Source organism: Hypomesus transpacificus, chromosome 21 (assembly GCF_021917145.1).
Source record: "Hypomesus transpacificus isolate Combined female chromosome 21, fHypTra1, whole genome shotgun sequence".
NCBI classification, from domain to species: Eukaryota; Metazoa; Chordata; class Actinopteri; order Osmeriformes; family Osmeridae; genus Hypomesus; species Hypomesus transpacificus.
The window spans coordinates 8,148,445-8,176,259 of NC_061080.1; the positions used below are offsets into that span (position 1 = coordinate 8,148,445).

Below are 27,815 nucleotides of genomic sequence, written 5' to 3' on the forward strand. Positions count from 1 at the left end.
GTTTTCAGACTCATATTCTGACTAGAATTAAGAGTATGACAACGCCAGGCTACCTCTTCACTAACGTAAGGACAAAGTTTAATTAGCCTATAAATAAAGTAAAGTAAGCAAACAGCGCTTGATCGGCCATGACTGAAATCAACGCAGCAAACCACGAGAAGCTTAAATAATTTATAATACATTACAGTACAATTCATGAACGGTCATCACCAGCTGCATCACGGGCACGGCACTATCCATAAATCCAGTTATTAATATTTGTGACATCTTAGTCACCGAATGCATCGCGGGCACTGTGCACTAGTGAATATAGCAACGGGAACAATGCTTGTACGACTTTATAAAGGAAGCATGTATTAAAGTTATGTATTGTGCTTATTAAATTGATGTCTTATGAACTTAGAAGTGTGCTTAAACATTGTGTCTCACACAGGGTGTGGGAAACAGGCTGTATTTTGTGTTGTTATCTCTCCATTTCAGAAGCAACCTTGAAACCGGGCTGAGACAGCACCCGGGCAGGTGGGATGCGTAGGCAAGAACAACTCCCTACTGCACAGGAGAACAAGCTCAACCCTCTTCTTGTGTTTTTTGTTTTACTGCACTGTATAATATATGCTGGGGCAGGCACTGATAGTTAGTTGGACTTAGTGAACCAGCCCAAACTCTGTTGCGGGTAGGGAAACATAGACAACCCCAGAGCACTGTACTTGTTGATTTCCAGCTGCTGCATTAAAGCTGATATTATCGGACCTCTGCGACTCCAGACCACTCTTTCTAGAACACAGACTTGTGTCATTGAATACCATCATTACATATTGGATTAGACACAAAGATTCTGAGTCCTTCAAGCTGGAATGTCCGACTTCACAGAGCTGTTTTTAACTCCTCCTCGACTGCAAGTGGCTATTCTCGCCGGTCGTTTCATGCAGCCGCAGTTCATGTCGACGCACCTAATGGGAGTCTATGAGTGTTGCAACTCTCTTTTTCTATGGCTTTGGTTTCTACTATCAGCTGATCCTGTTACTAACCATTCGATCAGCTAACAAGAAATGCACGAGTTCTGGTTGGTTGGAGAATTAGGTAGTTGAGACGATTGCCTGATAAAGTTGCTAACTTTGAACTAAGCTACATAACATTTTTGCAAGAATTGGATGTGCCAACAAATGAAAATGTTTCAAGAAAATAACGACTTTGATAATATCAAAAATTCAGCTCCTCCATCGACGGGGACGATCATTTCAAAACAGATACGCGGCTCAGAGCCATTTTCTATGACTCTGCCACCACCTATGGCCTGCAATTTACTTATGGTTCTTGATTCTTTCGAACGACGCTGTCGAATTGTATTCTGGGATACCTGTCATGGCGGTGTCCTTATTGGAGTGTGGTGGATTTTATGGATTATTTGACATCTGTTTAAAAGCTATCGTCCAACCTTTCAGAATGACATGAGTAGAACATTCAACTGTACAAGGCAAGATATGTTGTTATTATTATAGCCAGTACCAAGCCGATACCACTTTTTTGAGACATGATAATCGCTGTTGTTGCAGAGACGCGTACTGTTAGCTGACATACATGCACACGTTTGGTGCAGCTTGAGGATTGTTAGTTAACATGACCGTGCAGTTCAACGAGTCTTGGTGTATAACTGCATTCAGTGAATTTGGGAAAAATATCTTACTGCCTTCTCACGAGGGAACCCCCCCCCCCCCCACACACACACACACACACACACCTATAACCCTAATAATAACCTCTAACACATGTATGCATTTCATAATAGCTCGCAAGCTAAAATGGGGAAATGACATGCAAGCAAATAATAAGTTACTGTTCTGAACATTGCAGAGATGATTCGTATGACCTCTCTGATCATAAGGGCAAGCCTGATTATCCTCCGTGACCCCGCAATTCTTGCTAAGTACTTTCCATGTCGCACTCTAAAATCAACTTGGACCCCAACGTCACAACTGACTTACCAACATGTCAGGTTCTTTGCCTCTAAGAAGGTAAGTAAGATGAGCCAGATACCCACATGAGTTTTATACTACATACAGTGGCTGTCAAAGTTTGGAAACACCTCATAATATATAGTTTTTGAGAGACACATGTTCCTATTGTTTATATGCAACAAATTTGGTAATTTAACTGTACTAGTGCACTGTGCCCGCGATGCAGTCGGTGAAGATGTCAGTGAATCCAGACAATGTCTAATATGGGAGAACTGCCACTCTCGGGAAACTTCCGGCTTCTGAACTGGTTGCAGTTACACTCTGGTTCCATATGAGGGCGCTCACGGGCGAGTGCAGAATGAATGGAGGTCTATGGAGCTATACCCCTCAAAATACACTTTTCTCAGGATATAATTTTTTGTCTAGTAATTTGAATGTTGCATTTGAAAGGGGGAGGCAAAAGAAAAACTTGGGTGTTAGATTTAAAGTCTCTTTTTTGTTCTAAAAAGCCCTTTAAAATGTCAATGACGTCATACACATCGTATGCCAGAGATACTGCTTTACGGCAAGTGCTGTCTGATGGAATAGGGGTGACCATAGACATAATTAAGTAGACGTCGCATTGGCTGCTGGGCGCGAGAAATGCAGCCGCCATCTTGGAAAGGTAAAGTTCCTCGTTGCTTAGCATCAGAATAAACAAGATGCCAGCACTGTGCAGCATATTCCTGCTCAAATTGGCGGACAATCGCAAACGGGGCTCAGGGGATTACTTTTCACAAGTAAGATTTAAAATTACCATACTATTGGTTGTATTTTGTGAAAATAATAACCATGTCCTGTATCATAGCTACATGTATGACCTTTGCAGCAAAGCAAACCGTGTGAAAATCAGCTTGGTATGATAAATTAAATGCTCTGACAGTTCATTGCCCCAGCCGAACAGATTACACGGCTCCACGGCTCGTCAGCGCCAGTAGGCAGTAGCAGTCGATGCGGCGTCTACTCTTTATTTGCATTTACATTTAGTCATTTAGCAGTCATTTTACTTACAGTAAAAGTACAGGGACATTCCCCCCGAGGCAAGTAGGGTGAAGTGCCTTGCCCAAAGACACAACGTCATTTGGCACGGCGGGGAATCAATCCAGCAACCTTCTGATTACTAGCCCGACTCCCTCACCACTCAGCCATCTGACTTATTATGTCTATGGGGGTGACGTCCTCGATGAGTCCGATCTTCATGCTGGAGTGGGCCAGGGCCGTAAGCTGAACCCTGTTATTGTTTCATCCTGCTCCAGTCTGGCATCTACACAATCTTTTAACGCATAAAAAAAAAGAGTTGTGCTAAGATACCAAAAAAACGCCTGGATCACCTGGATGATCAGCAATCCGGCCGCTGACAGTGTTTTGCATGTGATTCACTGCGGCTGCAAAAGTGCTTATGAGACAGGCAGATGTTTTTTTTTTTGCAGGACTGTGTGTTGCGCAGACTTGTCGTTGTTGTAATTGTGCCAACACAAAAGAAACTGTGGAACTGGAAGATAACCGTCCTGACACTGACAGTGGGGACTGATACCCCCTTTCCACCAAAGTGAACCGGGAGCTAGTTCGGAGCTGGTGCTAGAGCCAGTTCGGAGCTGGTTCAAGAACGGAGCTTACTAAGAACCGGTTTGCTTTTCCACGGGCGAGAGCCACCACAGAGCCACGTCATTACGTCACTGTATACGTCTCATATTTCCCAGCAACGGTAGCGCCAAACACAACATCAACAATGGCGGACGTTTCGTTGCTGTTGTTGCCCATGGTTTTGGGAACCTACATCGGCATCCAAACACGGCGCATCCAACGTGTTTGTTTAACTCGCCATTTGTATAGACCAATTATCACCCTACGTCACACAACTGTCAAGCAGTCTCAACTGCGCATTTCGGTTGTAAAAGACGAACTTCTCCCCGGTCTATTACACTTGGAGTGTCAATCAGGTCATCATACAGTATATCTCTGGCCACTGGATTACAGGGCTTGATATTAACTTTTTGAGGCTCTTGGCCTTTGGACAAATACATTTACGTTTCACTTGTCTATGCACAAAATTCACTTGACCCCGATACTGTACCCTAAATAGCCTAAATGTAAATAGCCTGACCAAGTGATCGGCCCAAAACTAGCCTGGCTAACGGAGGTCGCTTTCTCAGGCAAATGAAGAATTAAACAGGCTTGGTTAAAGATCTGAGATGCTGGCTATCTTCATCAGGCTCATATCTACATTAGGCAGTCCTCCCTGACGTTTCTGGTGTAAAATTGAGTGAATCACAACATTGTGCACACTGCCAGTGAGTGAGTCTGACTGAGGCTAACGTCAAAACAGTGTAACGGGGACGCAGTCTCACTCATGGCCAGTTTGAACAAATCAGAAAAACAATCGGACCAGCTGGCTAAAAGCAGAATTCCCATATCTCTTGAAAGCTGTCCTTCTCGACTTTTAAAATGTAAAATTGACTGTAAAATTATGAAGTTATAAAATAACTTTGTGACATGACGAAGACATGGTTGCCGCTCGACTATGCAGTCTGTACCGGGCGACATTCTCATTCAAATTTCAAGACTTTCGTGACCCAAATCAAAATTATGATGCGACAGATCAATGGGTAATCGCTTTCTCTTTTAAAGGCTGTCCTCCTCAACCTTTTTGGTCTTTTTAAATCTAACTATTTGTATTATCCGTGTGGTCCTTTTGCCATAAAAAATGCTATCCTTTCCCGGTTTTCTGCAGCCACCAAGTCGGAGCAAATTTACAAATTAGCAGTTTCATCAATAAAATAAGCACATTTTCAGCAACTACACTGCCCACTTCTCGATACATTTTCATTCAGATTCTGATTTACAAGTACCGTTTAGCTAAAATATGAATTGTAAAAACTTTGCAATGGCGGCCAAAGCGTTTTGTTGGTCACGGTAACCCCGCCCCAAGCGGTTCTTTGTTGGTTCGTAAACTAGACCAGCTCCGAAGTGGTGCTCGTTGCGAACCACGTATGAACCACGTACGAACCACTTTTCCGGTTCCCAGTCTGTCGAAAGAGGATGAACTGGTTCGCGATTAGGCACCGGCTCCAAACCGGCACCCAATATGCGTTGGTGGAAAAGGGGTATGTGTGTCCTTAATCTGTTATTCCTTATTCTGTTTCGTACAGTTTTATATATCATATTTCATGAAGATTGTTTTTATGGTTGATCAGTGTTGTTTTCATTTGTGGAAGAATGAATGAATGAATGAACGAACCTATGGTCATTGGTATAAGTACAATTATTAAGTGTATCACATGCAAAACACTGTCAGGGGCCGGATTTCTGATCATCCAGGTAACGTGCCAACCATATCCATCCATCGTGCCACTCTGTTGACAAAAATCAGCTACCTTATAGGTATAGAACGATCATGTGTCGAACCGTGCCACCAAAATCCTATTATGTTCTGAAGAAACTAGTTCTGCATAAAACAGACGCATCAACAATCGACTGGAATTTCAGATACAAACTTTCTTTTGGTAGCTTAGCACAACCGTTCTTTTTTATGAGCTAAAGATTGTGTAGATGCCAGACTGTGGAGCGGGAATCATTTTCTAAAAGACTTTTCGTGGTTCACCTTGCGGCCTATGAGGGCAAACTGGGCTCTTGATCCTGGGGTCTTGGTTCTGTTGCCCCCGGTGCCGCGGAGCGTGATGTCTGTAAATGTGCTTCTGTTGAGCTTTTCACTCAATAAAATATGAATCCCCCCCACCTCACTTCCTTTTTTCGCTGCCAACGCCAGCGTTTAATGCTCCTCATTTACATAAAGTTGAGAAAATCCAGCTTGCAACGCTCAGCTCGCCTTCCCACAATGCCCTACTCGAGCGTTGACTTGTAATTGGAACCCGACGCGCCGCTGTAGTGGACACGCACCGTTACCCTGCGTGTCCACTATAACAGAGCGGGCGACAAGGGGCTTCCAATTAATTGTCAATGAATACCCATATTAGACGTTCTCTGGTAATACTTACGTTGGCATCATGCCTACGGCAACTCCAGAGGGACAAAACACCCTTGTCCGTTGAACATAGAAAGGTCTGCTACAGTAGGCTATCCTCAGGATTTGCAAGTTAGCTAAACTTATACTATATCTAAAATAATTTTTAAGACATAACAATGGATTTTGCCACTGAATGAGTGACTTGGCTTTATTTCTGGACATACTATTCACAACCGAAGTGTGTTACACAATGCTGTAAGATCGCCTGTACTCGTGCATTATCTGGTATTGTAGCAACAATGCTCTTGGTATCCAGAATGGCCTGCGGCAAGCTGAAAAGCTATGAAATTAAGGGCATTAACTTAGTTAGATAAGCATTTTTTGGAGTTCCATTGGTGTGTTTGTTCTGTTTTGAAATGTGTAATGCTATGGTCTGTAGTTTAGAACATTTGAGTGTTCATCCTGATTGGGAATGTTGTCTAGTTAGATGGCTATCCAAGCTGTCCAATGGGAAAGTGTTTCTGGATAAATAAACAGTCGGGTGCATTGTTCTGCTCAACGCTAGCAGGCGGTATCGATGTTCCCGTTTAAAGTGCGGCCTATATTCCAGTGCGGCCTATAGTCCGATTTACAGACACAAAGCTCCCATTCTGGTGGGGTGCGGCTTATAGAAATGCAACCTGTTTTCTGAAAAATATGGTATGTAGCCTTCATTTGTCTGCGGTTTCCTACGTTATAAATTGCTTATGTTATGTTGATAAAAGTGTACTATATTGGTTATCTGTTAAATTGTCTTACCACCACAAACACAAACATTTAGTATATAACCGAAGTGATTACATATTACTGATTTATACTGAAAGTATATCCACTTTATATTGTCGTTCTGTTCGCTTGAAAGCACCTGATTATGGTTGTAAAAGCAAATTTGCTTCTAAATAACTAAACAGAATGTCCCTATTTTCCTGACTAGCTTTGTGTCAAGCCTTCGGCGAGCACAATCATTGTTCTCTCATATATATTTATTCTTTATTATTTATTTTCCCACCCCTAAGGATCCCTCAATATTTGCGCTACATAGACAACGCCGTTGTCAAATGGTTTGTGTTGTTAGCGATTGAGTTGCTTGTATTTCTATTTACGTTCCGTTGCATGGTTTAGTCTTGAATTAAGTTTTTGTGGCAAAAAGTGCCTTTTGTTACACAAGGGAACTCAGTGCTAGCCTTCGTCACAATGTCAGCCCTAGTGAGCAACGATATACGACGTGCTAGTGTACTAGCAGCATCATAAAGCGGCATAAAGTTTAGGCAAAGCGGTGTGAGAGAAATGTTTGCGGCCAGGGAGCACATACCTGGGGTCAAGTAACTTAAGCTTTTTAAAACTAATTGGACCAATACGCTGTTCTTATTGGTCAAGAGACGTTCTAAGAAATCCGCAATACCGTTTGCGGACCTCTCCAGACGTCCGCAAACGATTTACGGACCTAGCAAGCGGTTGCCTTGGAGATGTTGACAACACGGAGTCTGCTCCAGATTCGTCGTGTTTGATTTGGGATTTTCCTACGTGTTATTATTTTATATAAAAAACAAATATGGACTTTTCGACAGATCTACCAACACCTTTGTAAGCAGAGATTTGTTAAAACGTTTGTTAACCGAGACCGTAGGTCGAGATCAACAAGAAGTCCACATTTGCAGTTTGTCGTATTACCAGACTTGGTAGCCACCTGTTTGTTTACTACACTAATTTGCACCGAACATTGCTCTGCTCTTTGTCGAATTTCAAAAAGCCAAACAACTTCCAAATAACTGAAGAAGACAAACCCTTTTTATCAATAATTTCTTAATTGGAAGTTGCTCCCTCGCCATGGCTATTGCTGCCACTGTTTTCAGCAATAAGACTAATTTTCCGCGGTTAACATTAGCTCCTCCACTTGAGGTGCTCAGTATGGACTGCTGTTCCTAATTATTCTCTATCGACATTATCGATATTATTTAAAATGAATTAATGTTACGATATCTTTATCGAGGGAAGTCTTTACTTCGATAGTTATTTTTATTGATTTATTGCCCAGCCCTACTATCTGCAACCAACGCAAGCAAGCACACCCTACAATTTCCCCAGAAATAGTTTCCTCTCTAGTTCTGAATGCATTTGTTAATTAGAGTGAAGGGGCTGGGAGGCAAAGAGAGCAAGCTGAACTGGCGGCAAATTCTTTTTTCATTATTTGATGTCGAAATGCTTATCCAAACAACGTCAATCCGCGGCCCTGCACTCTGTATTGTAAAAAGGACACATGCAGAATGTGAACTGAGCCCGGTTCTTCAGGTGATCGTGGGAAACAAAACCCATGCTAATTTGTACACACACAAACACACAGAGAGAGATAGAGAGATTCCTGTCATTATTAGAGACATGAAGATTTACTTTGATCAAAATGTACAGATATTGGTACAAAAAGCATTTGCAGTCAATTACTGTGGCATATAATTAAATGATTGATTAACTTACAATTACTTGGTCAACCAAACAAATAAGTCATCAAGCAACTGAGCCAGCATTAAACCATCAAGCCTCTTTTAGATTGAATATATCATTCATTGTTCCTAGGTAGATATATGTTTCTGAGCTCATTCCTATTTCTTTCCCTCACCATATGCTCTTGTTATGCTACAGGTCAAAGGCCCTGGCAAAGATCAAAAATCCAAACAGAAACAGGTGAAACAAGAGGTGGAGATAAAGGAAGGGATGACCGTGTCTGCTCTTGCACATGCTATGAACAAAGACTTTGGTAATGTCAATATGCTGTGTACTTGGCACTCCTGGCAAAAAATATATTTTACATTGACGGAATATCAAGTTAGTTAAATATGGAATGCTAATTTGCATATATTTTTTTATGGAAGATGGAGACATGAAAGGACATAATTGTATTGTACATAATTGTATTGTACATAATTGTACAATACATCAGCTATTTGTTTCTCGTAGATCACATCATTGAGACCTTACTGGACACTTCAGCTGATGTGGACTCCCTTGAGCCTGAATCTATTTTAGAAGGGAAATGGATCAAAGAGATTGTGAAGAAATCTGGAATGAAGTACAAGTGGGCCAAACTAGTGGAGACCAAACAGAGAGAAAACAAAGATATTCAGAAAAGGCGAGTAAGCTTGGAGTCTTGTACTCTGTTTTCAAAATAAGCAAACGATGCATGATTGGAGACCCAATGATTGTTTAAAATATTTTGTAAATACTGCTTCATGAATAATCAACACAAGCTGGCAAATAAGTGATTAAAGTCATTTTATTTGTAGACCGCCCCCGGATCATGCAAATCTGGTATCACGTCCTCCTGTAGTGACAATCATGGGCCATGTAGACCATGGGAAGACGACTTTGCTAGACAGCCTCCGGAAGACCCAAGTGGCCGCCATGGAGGCAGGTGGCATTACCCAGCACATAGGGGCCTTCCTGGGTACGGAACCCCGACACATAACGGATGGCAGACATGGATGGAATATTAGATTTTCTTAGTCATATCACATCTCAAAGGTTTCAACTGGTAACCTCTCTTTGCAGTTAAGCTTCCTTCAGGGGAGAAAATCACCTTCCTAGACACCCCAGGGCACGCTGCCTTTTCGGCCATGCGGGCCAGGGGGGCTCTCGCCACAGACATCGTCATCCTGGTTGTTGCTGCTGACGATGGTGTGATGAAGCAGACCATAGAATCTATACAGCATGCCAAACATGCTAAAGGTGAACCTTTTCTTTGTTATTGTGTTTCAAATACCATTTATGTGTGTGCAAAATCTTAGTCTGTGATGTGCTGTACTGCATTTCAAGGTGAAATATAAATTAGCTCTGAACTTCTTTCATTAACCATTAATCAGGGTTAATCCTTTCTCTAATATAAAAAAAAATTTTTTTTTAACACAATAATCTTACTTATTTGCAAGAAACCCCTACCGGCAGATCCTTTATGCGACTGCACTACCTTCAGTTTTAAATACAAACTTTGAGTGGCATCCTCTGTACATTGTCGAATATGTGTGTTTTAGTGGTTAATCTATTATTATTTTTTTATTCAGTGCCAATCATTGTAGCGGTGAACAAGTGTGACAAGCCTCAGGCCGACCCTGAGCGTGTGAAGCAGGAGCTGCTGTCCTATGATGTGGTGTGTGAGGAGTATGGTGGAGAAGTTCAGGCCATCCATGTGTCTGCTTTGAAGGTAAAGTTACCATTGTTGAAGAAAGTGTCTGTCTTCATTAACGGAGTGACCTAGTTCAGTTGTTCTGGATTTGAAGTTATCAATCTGCAGATTGGGAGAGAAAACAAGACCTAGAACAATAAGTGACAACACAACACTACGCTTAGGTCTCAATCATGTCTATCTAAGCTCTGAAGGCCGGAGGACCATCTTTTATAGGGTACAAGAATGTAAACATAGATAAATGGTTAATGGACTGCATTTATATAGAGCGTTTTTATACCTTAGCGGCACCCAAAGTGCTTTACAATTTTGCCTCTCATTCACCCCTTCACACTCACACATACAGATGGCAGCGAGCTGCCATGCAAGGTGCCGCTCTACCCATGACTGTGCAATGCTTGCTAGATTAATATTTCTGACAACCCATCGGGACAAACTTGGGGTTCAGAGTCTTGCTGAAGGATACTTCGGCACATGGCCTGTGAGGAGTCGGGGATCGAACCGCCAATCTTGAGATTAACAGACAACCCTCTCTACACAACCCTGTCTACCCCCTGAGCCACAGCCGCCCCACAGCCACCCCACAGATAGTGACAGTCAAGCAGTAATGACATTACAACAGTCTCAGAGAAAGAGATTCACAGCTCCCAACCCATGACCACTCTCAGGGCAGAGAGAGATCATAGGTGGAGCTCTCCCCGTCGTCATCACAAGAGACGTTTACACAGGACTTTCTCCTGACCTCGAACATCTATTTAACCAGACAATTAGACACAATCTCCTATTATCAATAGCAAACTCACATGAGAACATACCAACTAGTTTCCAATGACTATCAAGCTGCTTTGTTTTGTTCATTCGTCTTCATAAAAGTTGGAACAATGGTTTGAAAAGAAAGAAAGATATATATTAGTTCTGTTGCATTCATGGTTCATTATCGAGTCGAAACAATGTGCAATGTTTGCATACCACAACATTGAGACAGTTTTGAAAACATTTCTGTACCACAAAGGTTTGGTATATGTGGAAAGTAAAGCGGTTGTAAAGACTGATGTACATGTATTGACATGAATGATGCATATTTCTTAGGGAAACAACCTGGTAGAGTTGGCTGAAGCTACAGTGACGCTGGCTGAGGTTATGGAGCTGAAAGATGACCCTACAGGACCCGTGGAGGGTATCATCATTGAGAGCCGCACAGACAAGGGCAAGGGGTAAGCATTAGTGTGGAACACCCATCGATGAGAACATGACCTCAGCAGTTGAATTGCTGCTAAAGTGGAACTGATTGTGACTGAAAGGTGGTTTCTACGTTCTTGGAATAGCTTTTAAAAGCTGCTTTATTGGCCATAATTTCTCTTGTGGAATATTCCACACAATTTTATTGCTTGAACCTTTTCACTTACAGACCTTTGACCTAAACTTTTATGCCGGGTCTATCTCAAAGGTCCCATGACATGAAATGTTCACTTTAGGAGGTTATTTAATGTTAATTTGAGTTCACCTAGCCTGCCTTTGGTCCCCCAGTGGCTAGAAATGTTGATGGGTATAAACCAAGCCCTGGGTATTCTTCTCTGCCTTTTAGAAAAGGAAAGCTGAAACGCCCGGTTTTGAAAATCCTCTGCTTATGTCATCGTAAGGAGGAAGGTTACCTCCCCTTTCTCTGTTTTGCCCGCGCAGAGAATTTGGCCCACCAATGAGAAAATGAACTACGACCGTGCAAGTGCAATATTGGTTTTTCGTCGAGACATCATGGCTTGCAAACGACCGAAGCATGGCAGTTAGCCCCGCCTCTTTCTTTCTCATAGCATTTAAATCTGCAAACACAGAAATGGCACGTCTTGAGGAAAGCTCATTGTGGGACTGCTCGTAGTGGCTGTAATTCTGCACCAAGGCGGAATTTCGGGAAAGAGACTTCAGATACAGTATTAGGGGGACCACTAAGGCTTATATAAAAGCATCCAAAAACAGCATGTCATGGGATCTTTAAGTTAGCATGGATCACTGCTGGCATTAACATGCACAAAAACTCAAACTAGCATGTGCACTAATTGTTCTGAAGGAACACCTTTAACACCTTAAAAAAACGAAATAAACCGTTCTTTTTTAAATGTAAAGATAGCTGGTATATCAAACTTAGCAGGCCCGCACAGTTCCCCTCTAGTTTACTATACTGTACATTTACTTTTAATCATTTAGCAGACGCTTTTACCCAAAGCGATTTCCAAGAGAGAGCTTTACAATAGTGCATAGGTCACTGATCAGAACAACGAGATAGCCCCAAACATTGCGGGTAGACAAAACATGAGCATACATTGTGAAAAAAACAAATAAGTGCCAAAGCGAAGAACCATAAGAGCATGCAGTTAAACAAGTTACAATTAAACAACACAAACCTCAAAAAGTGCAAGAGTGTACTTGTAGAAAAGCAATCAACAGTAAAATATTTCACACTGAGTACAATAATTTTAAATCAGTTATAACACAAGCAAAAAGTCTCTCAGTAAGAGTCATTGTGATCCTGGAGGAAACTAGCATCACCCCCCTTGTAATTGGTTCTGGTTTTATGGAGCTGTACTAGGCGTACATCATCTGTACTGGACTTCTGAGCAATTAAATAATTAATTTTATTTGGGCATCCCAATTTATAGCACCTTTTTACTACCTACAAGTATAAGTGTGAATGATAACATTCATGGGTAACATTGTCTAAACATTCCTTAAAAAACAGCAATTCAATGCAATCTTTACCAAAATGGACAATTCAACTTCTCACCTGAACCCCTGATGCTGATTCATCACCAACCTGCTCTACATCTGTAGCTTCAGGTTGCTGTTTTTCCTGCTCAGTAAGTCATCAATTTGAAACAGACACTAACCATGCTTAGTTGACTGCTGACATTGGTTGAGATTACAGGGATAGCGACTATCCAAGGGATCTACTACTTATTACCAGTTAATATCACTTTTGAGTTGCTAGCCTGCTGGTACTAGGCTAAACTAGCACAGCCCCATTATGTGGGTATGTTAGCTTTATCCTCTTGGCTTCAACAAGACCAGCTGCTGCTAACACACTGGTCGAAAGATTGCAGACTCTAGGGATAGATTTAATACAAGCAAAAGTTACATGCTATACTACACTAACAACTTTCAAAACGTGTTTCCATTGTAGAATGGGTGGCGATGTAAGGCTGGCAGGTTTGCACTGTGTGGGTAGTTTTCGTACTAGCCAACTAACAACTACCTTCTTGATGGCTACTCTGGGTGGTGAAAGAACTTCTGATACATCTCTTTGGGTGACATTTTCCTATCTACAAAGCACAAAAGGGTCAAAAATATCAATGCTGAGACCAAACGAAATACTAATATTAACTACTTACTAACGGGGCGTGAGGTTTCGGCTTTGCTGTATCGTTCAAGCCTCAGTTTGATATTTCCCGGCATGACCGAACGGTTATTGTAAGTTGTTTATTATTTATATGGCATTTTAAGCTATGCACTCTGCTCTGTTTTTCTTTAGTCCCTTAGTGCCGATTCAAATTGTAATCCTTCAACACAGTGACCTGTTATCCAAAATTAAGAACACAGTTTTGACCTCAGTAAACAGATACTTAGATGTCCATGTCTTGTTAAAAACTCGACATTCTGTATCAACCTTTCGTTTTTCATTTTCGAGGGCTAACCAACAGCTAACTCTCATGTCGGTGAGTGCACATATGTACATTTCCTGATCACTAGTCTTTCAGGCCTACATATTTACTACCGCTCAACACATTTATTTATTATCAATTTTCGATTTACCTCACGCGGGCCGGATTGGGACAGCCTGTGGGCCGGTTGTGGCCCGCGGGACGTACAATGCCCAGGTCTGCCATAACTGATTCTCTGGTGCTCAGGTTGTAATTTCAATCACACAGCACGTAGCAGTGTAGGCCTACAGGAATATCTGGACCACAGCCAATCAAAGGCAAAGTGTTGAAACATAAGTTCTGTACGTCTTCAGTCAATTTCTCAAGATGTAAAAACAGCACTGGAACTCAGCAGGATTGATGCAAAGTGTTTTATTGGTTCTCAGGTAACAAAGATTGCCAATAGAACGTGAGCGTGATCCCGGGATCAGACTGAAGTTTTCTCCGGACAATTTAACTTATATAGTCTTCTCCCCATTGTATGTTAATATGGTACGATATTAGTTGGTTTCGTAGACATTAGGTAATCTTACCAAGCGGGTCCCTTGTCTCAGGGGATTCAAAACAGGTACTTTCCTACATAGACACTGCTTGAAATTAGGCTCTTTCTGACCTTGAACAGCCAGCTACATTAGGTTTCTGGGCGTAAGGCCACAAATGTCTCATAAGATACAGCTATGCATCCTGGTCCTTTATGAAAGCATACACATGCTCCTCTCCGCCATTCATCCTTTAATTATTTAAACCTTATATTTTGGGCTTCATGTCTCCTACCATTGTTTAGGGATAACAGTAATCAGCCAACAGGCTTGCATCTGGTTTCCAATAATATAGCATGTACTACAAAGGTGATCACAAGTTTCATTGAATCCATAATCATTACATCTTCATAATTACAACAGTGCGGTGTTTTTTCCACAACAAAAGTCCCGCCCCATATTTTTCTCTGATTAGTTTAGACCACGATATGATCCAACCATGAGTGTGAGTTCCGTCAAAGAAAAAACAAACGTTTCGTTCCTGGAGAGGCAGCGGATGCGAGGAGGTTAGGTGCACCGGTGCGACCTGGGAAAAAATTTAATCGCACCCGTACAAATTTAATTGGTCGCACTCTAGAGCCCTGCACTTGAACTGGTTTCATCACTTAAGACACTAAAAGTCAGCAGCTTGGCATGCTGGCACATGGAAAGGATTAAACATTTAGAATTTCATCAAAGTAAAAAATGCTGGTTTATCCTTTTTCATCAATGTCTTCAAAAAAGCAGTCTGCAGAGGTACTGTGTCTGTGGGGTGACTGTCTGTCTCTGGAGGGCTGGCAGGCAGGGGCAAGCAGGGCCTGCAGGCAGTCAGTCAGGGCAGGCCAGCTGGATGAAGCTGTCCTGGGGTCAGGGCTAAAGAGAAGCTGTCCAGCTAGAGGGGGGTAGTCCAGCAAGGGATCTGTTTTTCTCTCAGCATCCTCTGTTGAATTCTGTTGAGCAGGCCTCTGCATGATCCTCCAGTCTTGTAAAAGTGAAGAAAGGATCCATGTCAGTTGTGAAAAATTCAGCTTTTTACACCTACACTTGACATAAACTACAGTTTTGACTGTGAAATGCTTGCAAAATCTGACTTCCGAATGGCCAGACCTAGTACAGAAGCAAAATCCAAATTGAGCGGAAGTACATAGGAGGGCAGAGCCAGGCTAGCCCTCCTCTACCTTTTTGATGAATTCACCGAGATGCTAAATGATTCACTAATTACACAGAGGGAAAAAGCTAGCTACTTTTCGAGTTCGGTTTTCCATCACTTCAAACTCACGATCTAAAGGTCTCAAAGTGCTCAAACCTTCACCATAATTCAAGAGTAGTGTATTTTCACGAACCCAATCATTGATTCTAGCTTGAAATGTGTAAAAAGAGGACTTACCGAACGTGACTGCCTCTAACACAGCTATCAGGCGATTCCAGTTGAAAACAACAATGGCCGCCAAAAAATAATGTATATTCATAACGGCGAGCTGCGATTGGAAGCGAAATTAAACAGGAGCTAAAGACCGAGGGTGGCTGCTTGGTTTCCAGAAAGGATGTATGTGGTCTCGCCAAGCTTGCGCGTGTGTCAAGTAGGGTGACCACCTGTCCCTCTTTGTGCTGTATCACACAGCATTTTCAATATGCGACGTGCGGGACAAGGGGTGAAAATGCTGTGCGACACAACGCAAAGCGGGACAGGTGGTAACCCAAGTGTCAAGGGGCAGGATGAGTCTGTGAGAATTTGGAGCGCGCGCTCTGGAGTAATTCAATTGAATTCAATAATATATTGACATACCAAGGTGAAATTGTTTATGGTACTTCAGAGTGATGTCGTCTTGAACCCTATTAGGTTTGAAAAACAATCAGTCAAAATTATATTAGATTTATTGACACAAAGATATTGAGGCAATGTGGACATTTACATAAATACACCCCTTTCAGCCATTTTGTATTGCATTTGTTATTCAATTTGACCCTTTATAAAAAACATGTATTCTACAAATATGTAACAATTTTCAAGTCGATTGGATCTATGGTTCATGAGGAAAAGGTTTTTGAAGGTTGTATCAAATTTGGACAGTACAGCAAAATCTATCATGGCGGACCTTATAGGTTCTTGATGCTTTTGTGTTCCCCATGAGAAATAAAGAATGTATACCAATTTTCAGGCATTTTGGAGTAAAGGGGCGCTGAGGAAATCACGTAGACTTTGGGCGTGTTTTATAGCGCCACCTATGGGCGTACATGGGCCACTAGCCGTCTGGGAGTAATGAGTGACCTGTTGTATCATTGGGCCAAATTTGAAAAAAATCGGGTCAAGGACTTTTTAAGCTATTGAGCCATTTAACGGAGAAATATAATAATAAGATTACTAACAGAAACAATAGGTTGCCTCCTACCGGAGGAACCCTAATAATAAGAATACTAACAAAATCAATAGGTTTCCTCCTACCGGAGGAACCCTAATAATAAGAATAATACTAACAAAAACAATACGTTTCCTCCTACCGAAGGAACCCTGATAACGACTCTTTTTAGTTAACAATTTCTTCGTCCCTGTTGATGTCTTCAGTATCGTCTGGATAGTAAAACTCAGCTGACTCCTCGATATCGCTAATTTTGATGACGTCAGAGGAGGGCAATAATAATCCGTATCAGACCGCAGACCGGCGATTAGGTCAATACGCGGCTGGCATGACTACCATTATCCAATCAGAACGCTCGTACTGTCGTTGCCATATAATAGACCTAATCAGAATGTTTATAAACAAAGGTTGCCAAGAAACTTCCGGGTGGATAACTGTCATCCTGTCAACAGCAGTTAGTATGGGAGCATAGCATAGTAGTTCATAGTAGTTCATTTCAAAGATTAGATCGAAAAGATTAACGTCATGCTGAAATCTTGTTGTGTTTGGGGTTGTAATGTCAAATGTACACAGGCATGTAAAGGATAAGGCTTTTTCCGTTTTGCCACGGTTAAATCGAAATCGACCCAACGGAACCTGTGGATAACGTTAGCTAGCTCAGATCGAGCTATAGTAGCCTAGTCTACGTTTACCGGGCGGTCTCGCTGCATCTAACGGTACCATTGGACAGGCTGGCATCCAACCACTCATGACCGGATTTAAGGAAGACATTTCCTCACAGATCATTTATAAAACGTTTTTGTTGGGTTGCTGTTGGGTAGGATATTGTGCAAGCTTGCTAGCGTGAGAGTACTAGTCCAGTTGATGTAATTAACAAACCACACACAGTGGCGTGATCTGGTTGGAGTTTTTCATTTACAGGCCATTCAATTTCAGGCCTAGGGCCTAGACCTCAGGTCAAACTACAAACATCATAACACACTCAAAGCTCTAATAGGTATCAAGCCCTATGGCTGAATATCATTTGTTTTCAAAATGTGGGGAGGAAGAATATCCGACAAGGAGATCAGTGCACAGTCTGACTTGTACACTAACATCAATTCAGGAGATCAGGTTATGGCAGACAGGGGTTTTTTGATTGTTGAAGAACTGGTTAAATGTGGTACCACACTGGTCATGCCTTCATTCCTCAAGGGGAGAAAGCAGCTCAAATTTAGCTAGGCCAAACACTATTATAATGGCCATGAAAGCTAAATACAAATAGCCATTAAATGGCCATGAAAGCTAGATACAAATATTTCATTATTTACTGTAATTTGTACAGTAAAAACACAGTATTTACAGTAAGTACAGTACACACAGTATTTACAGTAATTTGTATTGTATTATTTATAGATGTCTGTATATTTAGGAGGTTTACTTATTTAAGCTTAGCATAGATGTAATTTATGTTCTGTGTACTTATGTTAGGCCTATGTAAATGCCAGGTGCTTGCGTTGTCTTAAGAATGTGCATCGGACAATAAAAGACTTGAACTTGAACTATATGAAACAATATATATATACTGTATACAGACGTATACCTATACTATATGAAACAATCAATATTTAACTGATAAGAAATCTTAATGTTTGCTTTATCCAACATTTACCTTTCTACTGTCAACTCTGCTTGCTCATCGATACACAAATCCTCAAAACTGCTCATCATTACAATGATAAAGTTTCCGTATTCAATAAGATAGATGGGTACTTTATTACCCCCCCATTTTTCAGTTCACAAGATCATAATCATGAAACGTGTTATAATCATAATAATCGTAAAACGTGTTTGTGGTTAAATGACATGAAAAATACTGTTGGCTTCAATGGCTTGTTAGGTTTACTATCTCCAGCCAAGATCGACATTATCCACCTGGAAGTAAGATATTTGTTGTTGTGACGTCAGGCTGAAATGTCCTATAAGAGGCTTTATTATTTTCTGGCCTTTTATTATTTACCAATTTTTTGTTTGTAAACATTCGGGATGCGAGCGACATGTGGCTTCAGAAAACCGGGAAAGGATTGCATTTAAAATAGCAAAAGGACCACACGGATCATACAAATAGTTAGATTTAAAAAGACCAAAAAAGTCGAAGAGGATAGCCTTTAAGAGAGAAAGCGATTCCCCATTGATCTGTCGCATCAGAATTTTGATTTGGGTCACAAAAGTCTTGACATTTGAGTGAGAATGTTGCCCAGTACAGTCTAAACTAATCAGAGTGAGAGATGGAGCGGGTCTTTGCCTTTGATGGGCTGTGGTCCAGATATTCCTGTAGGCCTACACTGCTCCGTGCTGTGTGATTGAAATTACGACCTGAGCACCAGAGAATCAGTTATGGCAGACCTGAGCATTGTACGGCCCGCGGGCCACAACCGGCCCACAGGCTTTCCCAATCCGGCCCGCGTGAGGTAAATCTAAAATTAAAAATTAATACATTTGTTGAGTGCTGGTAAATATGTAGTCCTGAAAAACTAGTGATCAGGCGATTTACATGTGCGCTTGCGCAACCTCACTGACATGAGAGTTAGCTGTTGGTTTGCCCTCGAAAATGAAAAACGAAAGGTTGATACAGAATGTAGTTTTTAACAAGGCATGGACTTCTAAGTATCTGTTTACTGAGGTCAAAGTCAAAGCTGTGTTCTTAGTTCGCTAAGGTCGTTGTGTTGAAGGATTATAATATGAATCGGCACTAAGGGACTAGTTCAAATTTATTTATGTAGCCACAAGGCTGGCCAAAGTGCTTCACAGTGCGATTGACCTTACACATACACGCGTACACAATGAAAGAGTTCAAAAAGCTAAAATAGGCATTATTAAAAAGAGGCATTATTAAAAATAGTAGACAAAATAAAATAACCAGTTTAAAAGAAAGTGATAAATAAAACCATAAAAAATATAGACAGACATAAACCCCAGAGCAGTCATGGAAAGGCTCCAGAGAATAGGTGGGTATTTAGCCTGGTCTTAAAACTAAAAATGGAGGGTGCCATCCTAATCTCTAGTGGCAGGGAATTCCATAATAGAGGACCGGCCACAGAAAAGGCACGCTCTTCTCTACGCTTGAGCCGTACACGGGGGACCACTAACATAGCCTGGTCAGATGAGCGAATACTTCTAATAGGAGAAGTTCAGATAGGTAGAGAGGAGCAGTGTTATGGAAAGACTTATAGACAAAGAGTAAAATGTTAAAATTGAAGGAAAAAAACTAACGCAGACATAATAAGATTTTTACTAATTCAGTGGGCCCGGGCTGATGGTTTGCTAGTTAAATTGCAGACCCGGATCATCACCTGTCAGCTGTCCTTCGCATATCCATCTCAGACATTCAGCCAGATTTCGATGCACTTGTTCAAGCCCACTGGATTCCTCTCTCAGAACAAAATGAACTGAAAAAAAGTATTGCTTTTTGTATAAAGTTGATCAATTGCATATCTTTAACATACTGCAAAACAACTTTTCAGTGTTTGTGAAGATTAACTATTTACAAATAAAATGAAGCACTGATGTAATGATTATTTTAGTTTTTACTGTTACTTAGAAAGGTAACAGGTGAAAGACCAGACAAAGCGTGGCTCAAAAAACCTACCATGAAGAAAAACAACAATGGTTCTCAGTTGCCCATGCCCGGAAGCGGGTCACCGGGGCCCCCCCCCCAGAGCCAGGCCCAGGGGTGGGGCTCGATGGCGAGCGCCTGGTGGCCGGGCCTTTTCCCATGGGGCCCGGTCGGGCACAGCCCGAAGAGACAACGTGGGACCCTCTTCCAGTGGGCTCACCATCCGCAGGAGGGGTCATGGGGGTCGGGTGCAGTGTGACACGGGCGGCGGCCGAATGTGGGGGCCTTGGCGGTCCGATGCTCGGCTGCAGAAGCTAGCTTTAGGGACGTGGAACGTCACCTCGCTGGCGGGAAAGGAGCCTGAGCTGGTGCGCGAGGTAGAGAGTTTCCGGCTAGATATAGTTGGCCTCGCCTCGACGCACAGCGTAGGCTCCGGAAACAGTCTCCTTGAGAGGGGCTGGACTCTTCCACTCTGGAGTTGCCCTTGGTGAGAGGCGTCGAGCTGGGGTGGGAATACTTGTTTCCCCTTGGTTCGGCGCCTGTACATTGGGGTTCACCCCGGTGGACGAGAGGGTAGCCTCCCTCCGCCTTCGGGTGGGGGGACGGGTCCTCACTGTTGTTTGTGCTTATTCACCAAACGGCAGCTCAGAGTACCCACCCTTTTTGGAGTCTCTGGGGGGGGTGCTGGAAAGCGCTCCTCCCGGGGATTCCCTCATCTTCCTGGGGGACTTCAATGCTCATGTGGGCAATGACAGTGAGACCTGGAGGGGCGTGATTGGGAGGAACGGCCCCCCCGATCTGAACCCGAGTGGTGTTTTGTTGTTGGACTTCTGTGCTAGACACGGCTTGTCCATAACGAACACCATGTTCAAGCATAAAGGTGTCCATATGTGCACCTGGCACCAGGACACCCGAGGTCTCAGTTCGATGATCGACTTTGTAGTCGTGTCGTCGGACTTGGGGCCGCATGTCTTGGACACTCGGGTGAGGAGAGGGGCGGAGCTGTCAACTGATCACCACCTGGTGGTGAGTTGGCTTCGATGGTGGGGGAGGACGCCGGTCAGGCCTGGCAGGCCCCACCTCCGGGAGAGCTTCGATCATGTCTCGGGGGGAGCCAGGGACATTGAGTCCGAATGGGCCATGTTCCGGGCCTCCATTGTTGAAGCGGCTGACCGGAGCTGCGGCCCCAAGGCGGTCGGTGCATGTCGCGGCGGTAACCCTCGGACCCAGTGGTGGACTCCGGAGGTGAGGGATGCTGTCAAGCTGAAGAAGGAGGCCTATCGGACTTAATTGGCTGGTAGGACTCCAGAGGCAGCAGATGTGTACCGGCAGGCCAAGCGGAACGCGGCTTTGGCGGTAGCGGAGGCAAACATCCGGGCATGGGAGGAGTTCGGCGAGGCCATGGAGAATGAATTCCGAACGGCTTCAAAAAGGTTCTGGACCACCATCCGGCGACTCAGGAGGGGGAAGCAGTGCACTGTCAACACTGTATACGGTGGGGATGGTGCGCTGCTGACCTCGACGGGGGACGTCCTGGATCGGTGGAAGGAATACTTTGAGACCTCCTTAATTTCACCAACACGCTTTCCGACGTGGAGGCAGAGTCTGGGGACATCGGGGGGGCCGAGGTGGTTGAAAAGCTCTGTGGTGGCAGGGCCCCTGGGGTGGATGAGGTCCGCCCGGAGTTCCTTATGGCTCTGGATTTTGTAGGGCTGTCTTGGTTGACACGACTCTGCAACATCGCGTGGACATCGGGGACAGGCCTCTGGACTGGCAGACCGGGGTGGTGGTTCCCCTCTTTAAAAAGGGGGACCGGAGGATGTGCTCCAACTTTAGGGGGATCACACTCCTCAGCCTCCCTGGGAAAATCTATTCAGGGGTCCTGGAGAGGAAGGTCCGTCAGATTGTCGAACCTCGGATTCAGGAGGAGCAATGTGGTTTTCGTCCTGGCCGTGGAACAGTGGACCAGCTCTATACCCTCCGCGGAGTCCTGGAGGGTACATGGGAGTTCGCCCAACCAGTCTACACATGTTTTGTGGATTTGGAAAAGGCGTTTAACCGTGTCCCTTGGGGGCTCATGTGGAGGGTGCTCCGAGAGTACGGGGTACCGGATTCCCTGATCGGGGCTGTCCGGTCCCTGTACGACCAGTGCCAGAGTTTGGTCCGCATTGCCGGTAGTAAGTCAAACTTGTTTCCGATGAGGGTTGGACTCCGCCAGGGCTGCCCTATGTCACCAATTCTGTTCATTACCTATATGGACAGAATTTCTAGGCGCAGCCAGGGTGTTGAGGGGGTCCGGTTTGGTGACCTCAGGATCGGGTCGCTGCTTTTTGCAGATGATGTGGTCCTGTTGGCTTCATCGGGCCGCGACCTTCAGCTCTCACTGGAGTGGTTCGCAGCCGAATGTGAAGCGGCTGGGATGCGAATCAGCACCTCCAAATCTGAGGCCATGGTAATCGACCGGAAAAGGGTGGAGTGCCAACTCCGGGTCGGGGAGGAGATCTTGAACCAAGCGGAGGAGTTCAAGTATCTCGGGGTCTTGTTCACGAGTGAGGGAAGAATGGAGCGCGAGATCGACAGGCGGATCGGTGCGGCGTCCGCAGTGATGCGGGCTCTGCATCGGTCTGTCGTGGTGAAGAAGGAGCTGAGTCGAAAGGCGAAGCTCTCTATTTACCAGTCGATCTACGTTCCTACCCTCACCTATGGTCACGAACTATGGGTAGTGACCGAAAGAAAGAGATTGCGAATACAAGCGGCCGAAATGAGCTTTCTCCGAAGGGTATCCGGGCTCTCCCTTAGAGATAGGGTGAGAAGCTCGGTCATCCGGGAGGGGCTCAGAGTAGAACCGCTGCTTTCTGCGTACGCTCCCACAATGCCCTACACCAGCGTCAACGCCCGGTTTCATTGAAAATGGATTGGAAGACGACGCGCCGCTCCGCTGTTGTGGACACGCACCGTAATTCTTCTGATAACCAGTAGCAGCTAATCAAAATATATACTTTACTGCTTTTTACAATGGGGGAAAATGATAAGTGAGCAGAATTAAGTTCAAGTTATTGTTGATGCGGCCCTCCAAAACATTTCAAGTTTCTCATGTGGCATCTTGTCAAAATTAATTGTCTACCCGTGAGTTACGGAGCTGTGCTATGGAGCTAACCCATGGAGCTAGGATTTTGATGCTAGGGAGAGTGTGGCAAGCTGGTTTAGCCAAGGCCAAGGGCAAGAAAGACAAATTACAGGTGTTGGCCATCTGAAGGGCATGCAACAGCAAGGGGGGACCCGCTATAAAACTTTGAGCCATGAAAAGTTAGGTCAGTAGCACTTTCTATTTTGAAATGTTTTAGTTTGCTTGCAATGTTTTAGTTTGGCAGCTCAGTGAAGCACTTAAAATATCTTTACTTTAATATACAGTTTAATTGTGCTTCAAATAAAACCAGTATTTACCTACACCTTATTCTTGTTTAAGATCATTTACATAATATATATGAATGTATATGGAGCGTGATAAAAAGGTGACCTTGAAATTGTGGCGACGCAAGGAAAAATGTGGGTGCACCTAAATTTTGTGCTGGTGCACCTAAATAAAAAAGTTAGGCGCACCAGTGCAACCAAGAGAAAATGTTTGTCTGGAACCCTTCATGGCTTCACGTCATGTCACAAAGTTCATAATTGTACAGTTTTACCGTCAATTCTAAATCTAAAAAGTCGAGCAGGGCAGCTTACAAGAGATATGGGAATTCTGCTTTTCAATTATTTTTGTGATTTGTTTAAACTGGCAATCTGAGTGAGACTGCGTCCCCGTTACACTGTTTTGACGTTAGCCTCAGTCAGACTCTTCGCTCACTGGTAGTGTGCACAATGTTGTACTTCACTCCATTCTACAACAGAAACGTCAGGGAGGACTGCCTAGCGTAGAAACGAGCCTGCTGTAGATAGCCAGCTTCTCGGTTTTCTTTAACCAAGCCTGTTTCATTCATCATTTGCCTTAGACAGCGACCTCCGTTAGCCAGGCTAGTTTTGTACGATCACTTGGTCAGGCTATATAAAGGTATCGGGTTCAAAATACTTTTGTGCATTGACAAGTGAAGTGCCTCAAAAAATGTATGTCAGGCCCTGTAATCCAGTGGACAGAGATATATGATGACCTGATCGACACTCCAGTGTATTATACCCGGGAGAAGTTCGTCTTTTGTAACCGACATGTGCAGTTCAGCCAGCTTGACAGTCGTGTGACGTAGGGTGAAAGTTGGTCTATTTAGTAGTTTAAGTAGTCAGTAGCCTGACCGAGCTGTTAGACTACCGACAGCTCTCTTTCTGCAAGTCAAGATTCACGAAGTGTTTCTGACTGCCACTTCAGCCAATTAAATAACATAATCTTGTCTCGCAGGCTCGAGGGCGCATTGGTTAACTTTATTTTTAACTTTTCTGGGCGACGAACAATAATACCACTGAGTTTTTCAAATATATTGTGCAAAATATTTTTTTTCTGAATCGATCCAAATTGCAGCACAAAGGAGTTTGTCAAAATATTGGTGGGGACAATCTTTTCATCTTAAAATATTGGTGTTGACTAGTACCTAGCGTCCCCTCCTTAACTTAAGCCCATTCTGTAAACACATTTTAAATGTCCCACTTTTCACAGGCCCGTTACAACAGCCATTGTGCAGCGAGGTACACTGAGAAAAGGCTGCACACTGGTGGCAGGAAAGTCTTGGGCCAAGGTTCGTTTCTTGTTCGACGAGAACAACCGCACCATCGCTGAAGCTCACCCAAGTGACGCAGTTGAGATTGTGGGATGGAAGGAGCTCCCCTCTGCAGGAGAAGAGATCCAGGAGGTGGAATCAGAGGTGATTAAGTTCTCAGTAATGTTTTCATTTAGCACAAGCTTCAGTCATCCTTGGACTTAAAAGACCAAAAGGGTTGATCCTTGAGATAATGGCATGGGTAATTGATTTGTGGAACTAGTGAACCTTTAAAGTGTTTACAGTTGAGGACAAAATAGTCATCCACTTAAGTCTCGAGTCGAGATCAGGCATCAAAATCCAGGACAGATTTAAAGGGTGGTGTAGGTCTCATTGTGCATGTCCACCCAAATTGTAACCAGTTTATACACAAATATTCCAGTCCAGTGCATTTTTTGAGAAGTTGAATGTGTATACTGTGTAATCAGAATTGACCATGTGTGTTGATCTTTTTGACGTTAGCAAAGAGCACGGGAAGTGGTGGACTGGCGTTGTTACATGGAGGAGCAGGATAAACTGAAAAACGCCATCCCTATCATTGAAGCTAAACAGCGAGAGCACCAAGAAATCTACAGGAAGGAGCGAGAGGGTCTCACCCACCTCACCTGGAGGCAGAGGAAGTCTCTCCTGTACCAAACAAACAGGAAGAAATTAGCGATGAGACCGAGTGAGAAGCTGGAGTCCGAAGTGCTTTCCTTACCAGTCATAGTTAAAGGTGGAGTAATGTGACACTACTGTCGGCTGTACATCAACATGCACTTAACGTTCAACTTTATCATACAAAAAACTATTTCATCCAACAAACACATATCTTAATCAGTCTTAATAAGTTAACACAATAAAGGCAGGATATGTAAACTTTTTGTCATATTTTGAAATACACTTCACATCCTGATCAATAAATGAAATGCTCTGACAATGAAAGGAAATATATCCGATATCTGTGACTGTCATAAGGCTGTAATAAACCGACAGTGGACCGAATACAATGATTGGATGAGCTACTTGCCTGTCGTCCTGTGTTACATGTGTTACAATGTCCTGTCTGTTTTCCCCAGGTGATGTGGACGGTTCGGTGGAGGCAATCCTTAACATCATGGAGACCTACGATGCATATGACCAGTGCCAAATGGAGGTTGTTCACTTTGGAATAGGAGATATCTCAGAGAATGACATCAACCTGGCTGAAACCTTCTCAGGTTGGTCTGACATGATACTGTGTGAGATGTAAATGGCTCATATGGCTTGTGTGCACTCAATGCAAAGTAGACCTGGACTTTTTGGAGACATTTAGTGACATGGAATGGCGTGATTACTTTTACTTAACAATATATTTGATGTCAGGGATGATATATGGCTTTAATGTTGGTGTTTTTTTATGTCAGGGATGATATATGGCTTCAATGTTGGTGTGAACAAGTCTATCCAACAAATGGCAAATAAGAAAAGCATCCCCATCAAGCTGCACAAAGTTATCTACAAACTCATTGATGACCTAAAGGAGGAGTTGAGCAATAAACTCCCTCCTAAGGTGAAGGAGGATGTGATTGGTATGTGTCATAATCTGTTTATAGCCATCCTTAATGTAGCTACATTTATATTTTATAACATACAAATGAAATGATGTATATTATGTACATGATCGTTACTACTTCAACATTTTCCAATAATAAATATCAATGTATGCGTGTATATATACACACTTACACACACACACACACACACACTCCACATAGACACTGTATCTTCACAATTAAGGTTGTGGACTAATTAAAATCAGAAGGAACGAGGGAATTCATAGCATGACTATTGAACAGTAGCAGAACCATCCTGTAGACTGGGCTCAATCCTCCTCTGGATGGAGTTGTCAATCGAGTTTTTAACAACATAACGGCTCTTTTTGTTGTTCATGGCCCTCCTTGCTCTGCAACACTGTATCGATCCAGGAGAAGCATCTGTCCTGGCCATGTTTGATGTGACCGTGGGGAAAAAAAAGGTTCAGGTGGCTGGCTGTCGGGTTCAGAAAGGTCAGCTCGACAGGAAGATGAAGTTTCGACTGTTGCGTGGTCAAGATGTAATCTGGGAGGGTAAGCAAACTGGATTTGGTGTAACAGCTCTAACAGCTTGATGTTTTCCACTCAAGGTCAAAAATGCTCATCAAAGTTAGTAGAGACGTATCCCAATAATTCCTTTCTTGATAATAGAATTTTCTTGATGTGAATTGCAGGTTCCTTAACGGCACTAAAGCACCATAAAGATGACGTCCAGTCGGTCAGAACTGGGATGGAATGCGGACTCTCGGTGGACCAAGATATTGCGGTCAGACCTGGAGATGAAATTGTGTGCTATGAGGAGACAGACATTCCACAAACTATCTCATGGGATCCTGGATTCTGAGATATTTACCACTGATATTTGGACATACCGTGTCAGAAAACTACACAGAATTTGATGGTATTTGATTATGTGAAACTCTGGAAGGGGATGTATAATAAAATATTTACCTTGACTTGAATGGCAATTATAAACATTTGAGTGACCGCAGAATACCCGTGAACTGCACAGAACGGTTTAGAAATATACTGCAGTATACTCTTATCTTAAATAAGTTTGGCCACTGACATCCTCTGACATTGTTATGAATGCGTTTTAAGTAGTGCTGTCAGTTAAACACGTTATTAACGGCGTTAACGCAAAACCATTTTAACAGCGTCATTTTTTTAATCGCGAGATTAACGTTATT

At 43.1% G+C, this 27,815-nt stretch overlaps 1 protein-coding gene across 2 annotated transcripts; it reads left to right on the forward strand.

The window, feature by feature from the left end:
• The first annotated feature begins 1,308 nt into the window (after window positions 1-1,308).
• mtif2 (mitochondrial translational initiation factor 2) lies at window positions 1,309-27,581 on the forward strand. 2 transcript variants are annotated; one of them, XM_047044093.1, is made up of 14 exons: window positions 1,309-1,474; window positions 1,852-2,012; window positions 8,635-8,749; window positions 8,950-9,121; window positions 9,276-9,436; window positions 9,541-9,717; window positions 10,050-10,189; window positions 11,261-11,385; window positions 24,973-25,177; window positions 25,535-25,787; window positions 26,131-26,271; window positions 26,458-26,622; window positions 27,019-27,159; window positions 27,300-27,581. In XM_047044093.1, exons 2-14 carry the CDS (start codon window positions 1,854-1,856, stop codon window positions 27,467-27,469), a joined length of 2,124 nt encoding a protein of 707 aa, XP_046900049.1. In that variant the 5' UTR covers window positions 1,309-1,474; window positions 1,852-1,853; the 3' UTR covers window positions 27,470-27,581. The 2 variants fall into 2 exon arrangements, with proteins under 2 accessions (XP_046900049.1, XP_046900050.1); XM_047044094.1 differs by having other exon boundaries at window positions 9,276-9,399.
• Window positions 27,582-27,815: the final 234 nt, after the last annotated feature.

Excerpts from the sequence above, each read along its gene's own strand:
- mtif2 (XM_047044093.1), top strand. The coding sequence starts at position 1,854 with ATGATTCGTATGACCTCTCTGATCATAAGGGCAAGCCTGATTATCCTC. Across the intron at positions 2,013-8,634 it reads GGTTCTTTGCCTCTAAGAAG|GTCAAAGGCCCTGGCAAAGA; the intron begins GTAAGTAAGATG and ends GTTATGCTACAG. Across the intron at positions 25,178-25,534 it reads TCCAGGAGGTGGAATCAGAG|CAAAGAGCACGGGAAGTGGT; the intron begins GTGATTAAGTTC and ends TTTTGACGTTAG.